The 12,514-nt window shown below is 38.6% G+C and overlaps 1 protein-coding gene across 6 annotated transcripts in view; it reads left to right on the top strand.

Moving 5' to 3' along the window:
• KLHL32 (kelch like family member 32) overlaps positions 1–12,514 on the top strand; it is a 97,021-nt gene that overhangs the window by 22,159 nt on the left and 62,348 nt on the right. For all 6 annotated transcript variants that reach the window (XR_011336906.1, XM_069851153.1, XM_069851154.1 and 3 more), the window contains one exon: positions 3,043–3,150. Coding sequence is in view for 5 of the 6 variants with exons in the window: in XM_069851153.1 (XP_069707254.1) it covers positions 3,043–3,150 (108 nt within the window). In the remaining variant the exon portion in view is untranslated. The remainder of the gene's footprint in view (positions 1–3,042; positions 3,151–12,514) is intronic.

The raw sequence follows: 12,514 nt of genomic DNA, 5'->3' as shown, positions 1-12,514 counted from the left end.
ACTCAGTATCATGTGCATATGGATAAACCTTCTCCCCTCTGCAAAAAGATTGCCTTTATCTGTGCTGTCTGTTTGCTTGAGTCACCTCCTGAACCATAGTCTAGGCATTTTCATGGAGGGTGCTCATTGGCAGGATCTCACAGCTGCGCTGGAGGCTGTGTTCATTGAACACTGTGGATGGTTATGGACAGTGACTGAGATAGAGGCCTGATCCTGATGAGTTTACTGAGGTAGGTGTGGTAATAAATCCTGTGGAAGGACTGTGTTGGAATCTCTGTGATACAATAGGATAGTCTGGTAAATGGAAGTCTATAAATCTACAAGAAAAAACTCTCCTAGTTCTTCATAGAAGCAATTATTTGTCTACAGACGAAATTCAGTTAAGTGTTTCTTTGTATCTGTAATCTTAACCCATTGTGTGGGACCCTTGATCAGAATAGAAACTTGATCAGTATCTGCACTGTTTTTAATGCTTCCTATATACAGGTAGGTAGTGTACAGAGAATGCACAGCATAGAATCATAGAATCACCAGGTTGGAAGAGACCCACTGGATCATCGAGTCCAACCATTCCTATCAAACACTAAACCATGCCCCTTAGCACCTCGTCCACCCGTGCCTTAAACACCTCCAGGGAAGGTGACACAACCTCCTCCCTGGGCAGCCTGTTCCAGTGCCCAATGACCCTTTCTGTGAAGAATTTTTTCCTAATGTCCAGCCTAAACCTCCCCTGGCGGAGCTTGAGGCCATTCCCTCTTGTCCTGTCCCCTGTCACTTGGGAGAAGAGGCCAGCATGCAGGATCTTGTATCACTGAGCATTTCCAGCCTTTCTGCAGGTGCTCTGTGATTGAACTGAGTGTGCAGAATGTATGCAAATCTACCCCTGTAAGCACTGTGTGGGCAGGTGTTGCTTTGAGACTTCACTCTCCTTATTCAGGAGTTGATGTAGGGAATGGCATATGATCAAAAAAAATTTATTTAGTAGTGAATTTTTAAGAGCAGCTCGTCTCTTCCAAACAGACATTGCAGGTCTGCTTTTGCAAGGAGCAAGCTGATGATGGGTACCTTGAAGCTCCTGGCAAGCCCTGGAGCCTCAAAATAGCTAGTAGAGTTCATTTGATACATCTAAATGATAATGAAATGTTCAAGTCTGATTACGTTTTGAATAGAATTAGAAAAGGCTCTGAACTTGTTAGAGATTTTTTTTCTATCTAAATATATTACATGACTGTGAATTACTAGGTCTGTTTGATGGACCTTTTAAACTTTTTGATGCTTCTTTTCTGCTGCCAGTTTGGAAAAAGCCCTGATATCATGTTATTTAAATAGAAATTGCAGAAATACAAGGAGTTACTGTGTGATAAATGTCACTTTTGCTTTTACTGGATATTTTCCAGGCAACAGACTTATGTCAAATTATGGTGTTTTAATGATGAAAATGTTAACACTTTTAGAAAAATATACTTATTTGTAGGAAGCACTCAGTTCTTCGAAGAATCTCATGGGGTCTATGTGAATGCTAAGTGCTAAGCTGTTAGAGGGCTTATTTTTTTCTTTAAACTCAGGAGTGCTTGGTGGAGAGGTTTCAGGTGTGCAAACCAATGTTCTTGTTGACTGCCTCAGCTTGTGCAGGTACTTCATACAGAAGTCCCAGAAGGTATGTTAGAAACAAGTGCTCCTTTACTGGAGTTCTCCAAGGTGAATTTTGGTAGCCCTCATAAGAGACATTAACAGCTTGGCACAAAATGTACTGGGAATAAGTTTAGACTCTCTTTAGCAATGACAGATGGTAAAGCTGTTCAGTTATTTGTTCACAGTTTACTCTATAAAGACTGTGAGTGGTATATTTTGTTAAAAAATGTGTAGGAGAGTGATGAAGATAAAAGGTTGCTTTTCTGGGAAAGTATTGACTGGAGAATGGGACTGGTAAGAGGAGGGAAGGAGTGGTAAGTAGGGATACTGCAGCAGAAGCGCAGTCTGGGAGAGAAAAGTGAGGGACAAAGACAGAAGTCTTACGTTTCTTCATGATGAGGGTGGTAAATCACTGTAACGAGTTGCCCAGGGAAGCTGTAGATGCTGCCTCCCTGAAAATGTTCAAGACCAGGTTGGATGGGGCCTTGGGCAGCTTGATCTAGTGGGAGGTGCCGCTGCCCATGGCAGGGGGGTAGGAATTAGATGATATCTAAGGTCCCTTCTAACTCAAAACGTTCTATGATTCCAAATTTAATAGGGGAGGCAAGAAAAAGGTTCCTACTAGGATCCAGAGTGGGATTAGGGTTGCTTCAGTCCAGGGAGGCACTGAAGACGATCCTCTGGAAAGTAAGACTGGAGGAAAATGACAATTGCTCTTCTCAGTGAAGTTCCATAGGACATTGCTAATCATTAGTTTAGGGTCTATGATCTGAGAAACTGGGGCAATGCAAGTGAGGGGAGGTTGTAAGTTTAGATGACTGCATCTTCGTCTTTGCTCCTAGTTCAATGACTTGAGTATTATACTGTTCATGTTTCAGTCTGAGGTGTTTATTTGGAAAGGATTGTTTATAGAAGACGGTTTTTTAACTGCCTCTTCTCATACAAGTAACTGTATATGGTTTATGTTCCTTGCTCTACATAATGATACTGTTCATAAGTATTATTTCTAGTGGTGCTTGTGTAGAATTTTCTTTCCAGAGTTCAGCTCTTTATCTTTTTATTAAATGATAACCTTATTGTCTAACTGTATCCATTGATTGCACGTGAATTACTCAATTAGGAAGTATATATACATGGACAAAAGGACAATTGTTTCAGCTTTTGCAGAGTAAGTTTTTGTATTTCTTTATTGATAAAAGAAATTTATTGCAAGATTGGTTGCTATGGGGTTAGTATTGAAATCTTGGTATAGATTTCATTCAAACTCATAAGTCTGTTGGTACTTAAAACTTTTATTGAAGGAAAATATAAAGGTTAGTGAAGGTGGAAAAATCAATCCTGTTCTTTCTGGACCTTTACTGAGGGTTGTTTTTAATGGTTAGTAACAATTCTTTTCTTTTCTTTCTGTAGGCAATGTTCAGTCTCTGCATGGTTGAAAGTGAAGCTGATGAGGTGAATTTGCATGGTGTCACAAGCCTTGGTTTAAAACAAGCCCTGGACTTTGCATATACTGGACAGGTACTGTACAGACCTTCAAATTATAAGACACAAATGAAAGCAAACTGCAATAAAAACTGAATATGACCTTTACAAAGTACTAGAAATTACTGGTACAATGCCCTGTACAATGTCTTTCGATTTTACTTTGGGTATACTGGGGATTTTTCCTCTGTCAAGGGATGGTTGAATAAAACCACTGTTTATGTGCAGTGTTACCCAGTAGTGAACCATGCAGGACGTTTCATGGTACATTTGACAAATTATATAATTGAGGCAAAGAGTAGTCTCTTACTCTCTGGACAGATGCAGTCCAGCCATATTTGTAAATACTTATGGGTACTCTACATATTTATTTTAGCAGTTTCTATGGTAGCAGGTTATGTATAACATTTTATTATTTCAGAAAATGCAGCGTGATGCTCCTCTTCCTGCCCCCATCCAAAAGTAAAAAAAATCCCAACAAAACAAACCTGCCATATCTGTACACTGCATGCTTGGATAGTGTTTCTGGATGGCTTCAACTCATTTCAGAGTTCCTCGATAGTGAGCTCAGAGCTACTTAGCGTCCAAATAGTTTTACTTTGGACTCTAAGGTTATAGATAACTGAACTGTGTCTGGAGATATTACTAGAACAATTTAATTTATTGCTCTATGTGTTTTTGTTAGTTAATTTTGAAAAGGAAAGCTTAAATCCATACTACATCATTATGAAAGAGTTGTTGGGTGATACAAATTTAAGGCATCTCTTTCAATAATGTGGATTAAGTATATGACCTTAATTTTTTCAAAGGGAATTAAAAGGAAATAAGGAAAGAATTTTGTTACCTGTTTTGGAGGAGCTAATTGCCCACACAACAGTTATACCTTAGCATTGGGTTTGGAGATTAGCACTTGAAATTTCTGTTTCTGCTGTTCAAAAAGCGTAACTTATTTATATAAAAGAAATCTTTGAATAAGAGACAGTCACGCCATGCTATTTTTCTGAATTGGCTGAAGGTCTCAGTACATAGTCATTAGTATGCTCCTTGTTCTTTCAGTTGAAAGTTTCAATACAGAAAATGAAATGTTTCTTGCGCTATGGAACACCTCTATCATCTTAAAGTTATTTGAGACTATAGGTTGATTATTCTGAAAACAGGAGTCTTGTTGCTGAATAGAAATATTCAAAAGATACTTTCCAAAGCCAATTTTGAGAAGGTGGGTTGTAACTGACTCCTATCTGGCCCATCCTGTCTGTGGTGAATACAGGCACTCTCCCCTATGTTTCAGCAGAATTCAGAGCCTAATTACCCTGTATAAAGCAGGTTGAGAACCCTGAAGGAATGGATTTGTGTTTTTTGTAAGCCAACGATCCACTTCACCCTTACTTTGAGGATAGTATCCTCAGCTCCTCAGTAAATAAAATGTACCATCTGTTCTTGATCTTCTAGAGACTTATGAGTCTTTCATTTTCAGGTATAATCTGCTTTGAATAAATTAGTGGATTTCTTGAGTTAAGCGTAGGTGCGCACGTATATAAAGTTGCTTTTATATAAAAGTGATTATAAGGCAAAATTTGCACTCTCTCACATCTATCAGATACACCAGCTACTACTTCAAAGCACAGAGAAATGTGAAGGATTCTCTAGGAGTTCTCTTACAGAGACAGCATTGAAGTATAACTCAGTGATACGCGGGTCTGAGAATTAGCAGTCTCAGATTTTCCTTTTTGTCCTTGAAAGTCTTTTCTGGCACTCCATTTATATGTTCTGAGCATTGCATGTACTGACTCAGGCTGACAAGAATCTGGGTGAATGTTTCAAGGTAGTGAGTGGGAGTAATCCACAAAGGCTATTAAAAAGTAAATGGATTACTGCATGCTTACATCAGAGTCATCTTTAGTTTGGATCTGTGTACTCTTCCTCATTTTAAAAGATAAACAAAATATTTCTAAATAACCCAAAAACTCATTCATGCTAACTACAACCTTTTATTGCTCTGAAAATGTAGGTATTGAGACATGGTCTGATATGCCTTTTAAAAGTGAAAGCCATACATTCTTTTTTTTTTTTCTTTGAACATATTTGGCAAAAATGTTAGTAAAAAAATTTGCATTAGGTAATCCTAGAACTGACAACAATTTATGAGTAGACCTAAACATATATTTTGTTTCAGCATTATTCTCTTTATTTCTTTACTACTTTGCCAAGCTTGCATTCTGTTTGAAGTGTAGTAACTCAAATGTAACTTTTTCTATAAAATAACGTATTGGAGACATCTGGTGGAAATATTTAATACTGCATCATGGCAATATTTGGTGTCTGGAGCTTTGTAAAGTTATCAAAATTAAGAAATTAATTTTTAGCATGACATTGCAGTCTGAAATGAAATTCTGTCATACTTTTTTTTTTAACTTGAAATATGTCTGTGGACTTAAAATACCAACTTTATCTTGTCTGCTTAAGCAGACAGTGCCTTGTTGTAATTACTGATGGGAATATTTTGCTTTTAAAGGAAAGTTGATTGTTCAACAGAAGAAAAAAATTGTAGTAAAACTAAGTTAAATGTAAATAATATTGTAATTCTGACTGAATTAATCCATTACTATGGCCCCTAATCATCCCTCCTCCCAAAAATTGGTAAATAAATAAATAAAAACTAACAAAAGGAGTAGCAATAGGATCTTTTTCTTCTACCCATGTAGGCTATCAGTAAAACTCTAATAATGAAATCTTTGGGAAAGAGATGCCTTAAATACATCCCCTCTTGGCCTTAGGCATTTTACCATGTACTCCGCATATTCAGAATTCAGAGACAGAATTCTCTTCCTCTGGTAGTTGATATATTGTTTCTTCATAAGAGGGCTTTAAGGTCAATACCTCTTTTATTTCAGATCTTGCAGCAATAAGGCCAGGTCAGAGCCTCAAAGACTAGATTACTCAGGCTTCTTCCTCACTGAGGCGTTTTGCAAGCATCAGATGTGCATTGGAAGGGTAGTGGGTGAAGTACAGTCACTACGGAAACTATGTATTTTAGATATTAATACAGAGAAACAGTGCTTGGTGTAGGATTTGGAGCTCACAGTTCCTCCTAAGGGTCTTAACCACTGGGTTAGTGTGTTACGGACACTTGCCTGCTCTTTTTGACTTTTTGTTTGTTTTTGACTAATCCCTTACCAAGAGACAATATCATTTTGAGGAATGGGATTACCCCTAAATAGACCAATGTAGTTGGATCAGTCATCATTACAAGAAAATGTACTTTTGATCAGAAGAAAAACTTTGTGCATTTGAAAAGTTTCAATGCTTAAAACAGGCTCTTATAAGTGCCATGAGACTGAATAAGTGATTTGAACTGAAATTCAAGGCTCTTTATGAGGCTCTTGCATTCCTTCTCAAATTTAGGTCCATCAAACTACACCATTTATGTTGATTTCATATGCATATATAAAATCTAAATGATACCATAATTTGAATGGAATGACAAGCACTGCAGTATAGTTTCAAGAAAGAAGAATTGTGCAAGAACGCTCGGTGTAATTTGCAGTGGATCATTGTGATACTAGTTTAACAAAAATACAAATACACAGTTGGAGTCCTATGTCTACTGAAATGCTTTGCTGACCTGGATCTTTCTTCTTTGTAATTGTGTTCTATCATATGTCTTCAGTCTATGGTAATAGAAATATTTTGCATTTAGATGGAATTTTGTTTGAGGACCTCAAAACTCATTACAAAACCAAAGTACTTGCTGTCCTTACTTTGTTGCATCATAGACAATGAATTATTTTGGGAGAAAATAACTTTCCAAAGACCGTACAGACGACCAGTAGTGTTAATGGGGCTTAATACAAATTTCTCCTGACTAAATCATGTTTTCCTAACTGTCTGGTGACTCTTTTCTTTTTCTAAACCTTAATATTCTGTTTCTGTATTAACAGAAAGTAAATAGTCATTGTGAAGTTATAAAATTATTCGAAATTACCAGAGCTGAAAAGAGTCAGTGTGGCAGCCCTAATAAAAGAGATGTTTTATATTCATCTCTCTCTCAAAAACTGAATTTTGCCATCCTCTGGTATCTTAATAGCCAAGATCAACATAGCCTTACACCCTATCTATAGAAAGGATGTTGAAATGTTTCCTTTTCTTGAAAGCCACATATGAAGTTGCATTTATAATTATTCAAAAATAGTCTTTAAACTTTTTCTGTTTCTTAGCAGGCTTAACAAATTTACTTTTATTCATAAAATGCTAACATAGCAGCAGTTTTAAATAAAGGTGATATTGGTTTATTATTCTAGTTACAAGTCTAGAACTTCAGTTTTTTTCATATATATTGTTCTTTCATGTTCTTAGGTTGTTCACGATATTACTTTAATGCATTTTCCATGAGTCCTATTTAATGACTGCCTTTATTTACTAACTATACCTTGTATTCATTTAGTTTAAAAACTGTCATCCTCTAACAGCTATTATTGCTTTACCAAACAGGTTTCATGAGCTGGTAGGAGCACCATCTGATGACTTCTCAAATTCATGCTCATAAACCTATGGACAAAAGTATAAATGTAATGCTTAGTTTTGGACACTTCCCTCTTTTACTTCTATTAGGAGGATGATTTTGTTTCTGTGCTTGGTACTAGGTTACAGCCAGTAGGTGTTAGGTTCATAGTTGAACTACAGGTTGGCCAGAAGACTTAGAGTAATACAGAACTTAATTAACTCTGTTTATAAACTTTTTTTTTGCAGAGAAAGTGAAATGTTTCATGTTATATGCTTTTGATATGCATCCTGCGCTTGGGGCACAACAACGCTATGCAGTGCTACAGACTAGGAGAAGTCTGTCTAGAAAGCTGCCTGGAGGAGAGGGACCTGGGGGTGTTGGTTGACAACCGACTGAATATGAGCCAGCAGTGTGCCCAGGTGGCCAAGAAGGCCAATGGCATCTTGGCTTGTATCAGAAACGGTGTGACCAGCAGGTCCAGGGAGGTTATCCTCCCTCTGTGCTCAACACTGGTGAGACCACACCTCGAATCCTGTGTTCAGTTCTGGGCCCTTCACCACAAGAAAGATGTTGAGCTCTGGAGCGAGTCCAGAGAAGAGCAACAAAGCTGGGAAAGGGGAGGGAGAGCAAGTCTTACGAGGAGCGGCTGAGGGAACTGGGATTGTTTAGCCTTGAGAAGAGGAGGCTGAGGGGAGACCTCATTGCTCTCTACCGCTGCCTGAAAGGAGGTTGTAGAGAGGAGGGAGCTGGGCTCTTCTCCCAAGTGACGGGAGACAGGACAAGAGGGAATGGCCTCAAGCTCCGCCAGGGGAGATTTAGGCTGAACATTAGGAAAAAATTTTTCACAGAAAGGGTCATTGGGCACTGGAACAGGCTGCCCAGGGAGGTGGTTGATTCACCTTCCGTGGAGGTGTTTAAGGCACGGGTGGACGAGGTGCTAAGGGGCGTGGTTTAGCGTTTGATAGGAATGGTTGGACTTGATGATTCAGTGGGTCTCTTTCAACCTGGTTATTCTATGATTCTATGAAATTATGGACAAGACAGCTTTTTATAGAGCTGAAAGTAACAAAACATCTTCCCCAAAACAGTGAATTTGCTTGGAGTCCTTCTTACAGTAATGATATTTACTTATCTACCTATGATAATGGTACTTACTTCATAATGGTACAAAGCTGCATCAGGGGAAGTTCAGACTGGAGGTCAGGAAAAGTTTCTTCACTAAGAGGGTGGTCAGCTACTGGAACAGGCTCGCCAGGGAAGTGGTGATGTGTTGTAATGAGAACTATCAAATATTACATGTTTGGGCTTTTGGGCACTTGCCTGCAGGGGATAGAACTTTCTTCCCTGCTGTTGGCACCTTTTTAGTGTGTGAGGAGATCAGGATTCAACTGAAGCGTGACTGAACTTGGAGATGGGCAGAAGTGCTAACTGGTTGAAAGTGAAATGCAATCAAAATTGTTCTAAAAGGAAAGTTACTTTTCTGATTGCTCTAAAGGACTGAAATGACTGTCTGTTTTGAAAGGCTGATCACTGCAAGTGGAGTCAAGAAGGAATTTTCTTTTTTTATCAGACTGGCAGGGATCTTCAGAATTTTTTTTTATTGTTTTCTATGTTAACTTCAATATGGTTTACTTTCTAGACTTTTCTGAAATGACATTACGTATTTCCTTACTGTCATAGCATAATGCTGGTTTATTATTAACGTGAATTGTGACACATCTCACTTACTCCATGTCCCACAAACAGCTGTATGGAAATGAGAAAGAAATACGGGAGTATAAACGAGTAGCTTGAATGGAAGTGGTAGAAGTACATCCTCAATCTTTCCATCTTTGTTTGGTCCCACAGTTTAGTTTAGTTTCCTTAAAAGTGTCTCGATGAGTGTCTGAACGGATCCAGAGGAGGGCCACGAAGATGATCAGAGGGCTGGAGCAACTCTGCTGTGAGAACAGGCTGAGAGAGTTGGGCTTGTTCAGCCTGGAGAAGGCAAGGCTCTGGGGAAACATAGTGACCTTCCAATACCTGAAAGGGGCTACAGGAGAGCTGGGAAGAGACTTTCTACGAGGCACGTAGTGCTAAGATGAGGAGGGGAGGGCTTTAAATTGGAAGGGGGAAGATTTAGATTAGACGTTAGGAAGAAATTCCTCACAATGAGGGTGATGAGACACTGGCACATGTTGCCCAGGGAAGCTGTAGCTGCCCCATCCCTGGAGGTGTTCAAGGCCAGGCTGGATGGGGCCTTGGGCAGCCTGATCCAGTGGGAGGTGTCCCTGCCTGTGGCAGGGGATTGGAACTGGATGATCTTTAAAGTCTCTTCCAACCCAAAAGATTCTATGATTCTGTGAAATATAATGGCCTGTAATTTAGATTGAATCATCTAATGGTTCTTTCTAAATATAAAACTCATGAAACTTGACAGAGGTGATAGTTTATCTAGACCTTCCCTTCTCTGTTATGCTTTAAGTTGTTGAGAAGGTCAGTTTAAGGAGTTTCCTCCTTACTCCCTGTTGTCCCTTACTGCCGTCTTTGCTACAACCATACGGGGTTGTTGGCCTATACTGGTTTGCTTGTTGTAGCAAGCCTGGAGGCATTAAAAGAGTAGTTGTTCTCAGTCTGAGCAATGTGGAGGTGAGGCATATGTAGCTGTCCTTCTTGAGAAAGGGTGTTGGTTTGTATACTACTCCTAGCCCAAGTAGTCATAGCTGCTAGTTGCTCTGCGTTGCCAAGATGTCTCCCCAGAAAAAGCTGATTGAAGAGAGAAGCAAGATGTGTGATCCCAGTCAATCTTTTTCATGCTTACTCAGAGCCCTAAGATGTACTGGGTTGGAGGAGAGATGTAAGGAAATTTGGGAAAGGAAGAGGGAAGTCTTGGGGAAAAGAAGAACGAATCCCAGTTACAGGCTGCTGCCTGTAGATGTTGTGTAGATGTACAGGGGAATTTTCAGGGACATGTGTATCTGTGACCATGGGGCTGATTATAGAATTCCCTTTTCTGCTTCAGAGTTGTATTTCAGAATTCAGGTTTCATTTAGAAAAGTTTCTAAGTTTTGCTTTTGCAGAGCACCTTTCCTCAAGATATTGAGAAAGCATCAATAGATGCATTTCCATATAGATTTAAAGTATATGTCTAAGAAATGTGGATCTAAGAAATTGTGTAACCTGCCTTTCTGTATGAAGTCAGTATTGTGTTGCAAAGAAACACCAAATTTTTGCATCCTTTTTTTCCCTTGGCCTAATAATCTGGCCCCAAAAGGGAGTGAACTGGATTTAGTGCTACTAAGTGCCACCTTGAAATGAATGCTGACTTTCTACAATTCGCCTCTTAGTAGCAACTGGCCACCTTCCTTTCCTCTTATACCACTTCTCATGTCATAATGCTATTAGTATTATTTGTAAATGGATGCTGTAGCTTTAAAATACATCCATATTGTCAGATAAATTTAGTTTATCTATGCCTTTAAGATAGTAATCTGCTTAGGGTTCTGGTTGTCTTCCCGTTGTGTCTTTAACAATGCTAAGCTGGTGGCTGGCACTTAGTAAGTAATATAGCATCAGATCACAACTTCCTCAGTGTAAATGATGTCTGAATAATAAACACTGCAAGGTCTAAAGCAGCTGGTTTTATCAGCCTGACCTTGAGTTCTCTCTAGAATACATTTCACTGCTGCTTATTTTTTAAAAATATACTTACTGGAGGTATTTGTGTAACTGAAATTCTTTCTAGCTTTCTATTGAACTACCTCTCTTCCTGCACAACAAACTCATTAGCACCAGCCAAAAACCTGGAGTGTGCTGGGCCTCATTTTCATTTACATTAAGTTTCATACATGTCTTTCTGGCTAGATAAAGATCTTCTGTACAGTATGTAAATGACATATAAATGCACTTAAAACCTAGTATGAATATATATATAGTGATTTGCACAAGGTTTAATCATGTCAGACACTGACAGAATTCAATGTGAATGAATTCTTGGTATAAACAAGAATCAATCCCCTTCCCTCCTGTTTCTAATATATCCATTACGTTGGAGGTAATTTCTGGTTTTGTTTCAAAAAATGCATGCATGTATTTTTTTATTTCACTCAAAAACACTTTAACTGCAGAGGATGCAGATGAGTGTCTTTCATTTTGTCATCCTCCTTATTCCACTGCACTTGAGACACGTAAGTGATGATGTGAGATAAAACTGAATTGTGTGGGCAGAAGGAAAAGTATCTGAAGAAAGCTCTACTTCCCTGTGGAACAGGGAGAGACTGACCTCATGTGGTGTGAAACCAAAGTTGCCGAGGAAATATAAGTAGGCTAAAACTGAGTACTTTTTAAAAAATATTTTTTCTCTTGTATTTCTGATTTCTGTTGGATGCGGTGCCATTTATATTTCAATAGTATTATTTTGGATAGTTTGTAATGTGATTACTGATAAGAGTTGACCAGTGTCTGTATTCTGGAAGACTTTATGTCCTGAAAGGAATGCTCTAACAAGCTGACCCCGAGAGACCAAGGTAGGAGCTGAGGCTCAATTATCATGGCTGCTGCTTCTGTGTGATTTTAATTGAAATGAGTAGGAGTTTCATGTGAGCGAGTGACAGGATAATCAGTCTTGGTTTCTAAGCCCTTTCTGGCACTTCCCCAGCAGCATGCTCATTTTGTGCCTTCACTGCCTTGCGCTTTAAAATGAAAACAGTGGTTGGGAAAATTATGAAATGGTACCATGCGGAATGGGAAGGGTGTTCCTAGCCTATATATTTTTACAATAAACAATACTATTACTGGAGACTTCTCAGTTAATTCTGTTGGCCTGATTCATCAGTATACACAGAAGCATCCAGTTATATGGATAACAAAAGAAGATTATGTTACTTTGAACGGTTTTCTTTTTAAATAAATAATAATTAT

The sequence above is a fragment of the Phaenicophaeus curvirostris genome, chromosome 2 (assembly GCF_032191515.1).
Source record: "Phaenicophaeus curvirostris isolate KB17595 chromosome 2, BPBGC_Pcur_1.0, whole genome shotgun sequence".
NCBI lineage: Eukaryota > Metazoa > Chordata > Aves > Cuculiformes > Cuculidae > Phaenicophaeus > Phaenicophaeus curvirostris.
Note: the sequence above shows the minus strand (reverse complement) of the source record. Positions and strands in the feature narration are given on the sequence as shown.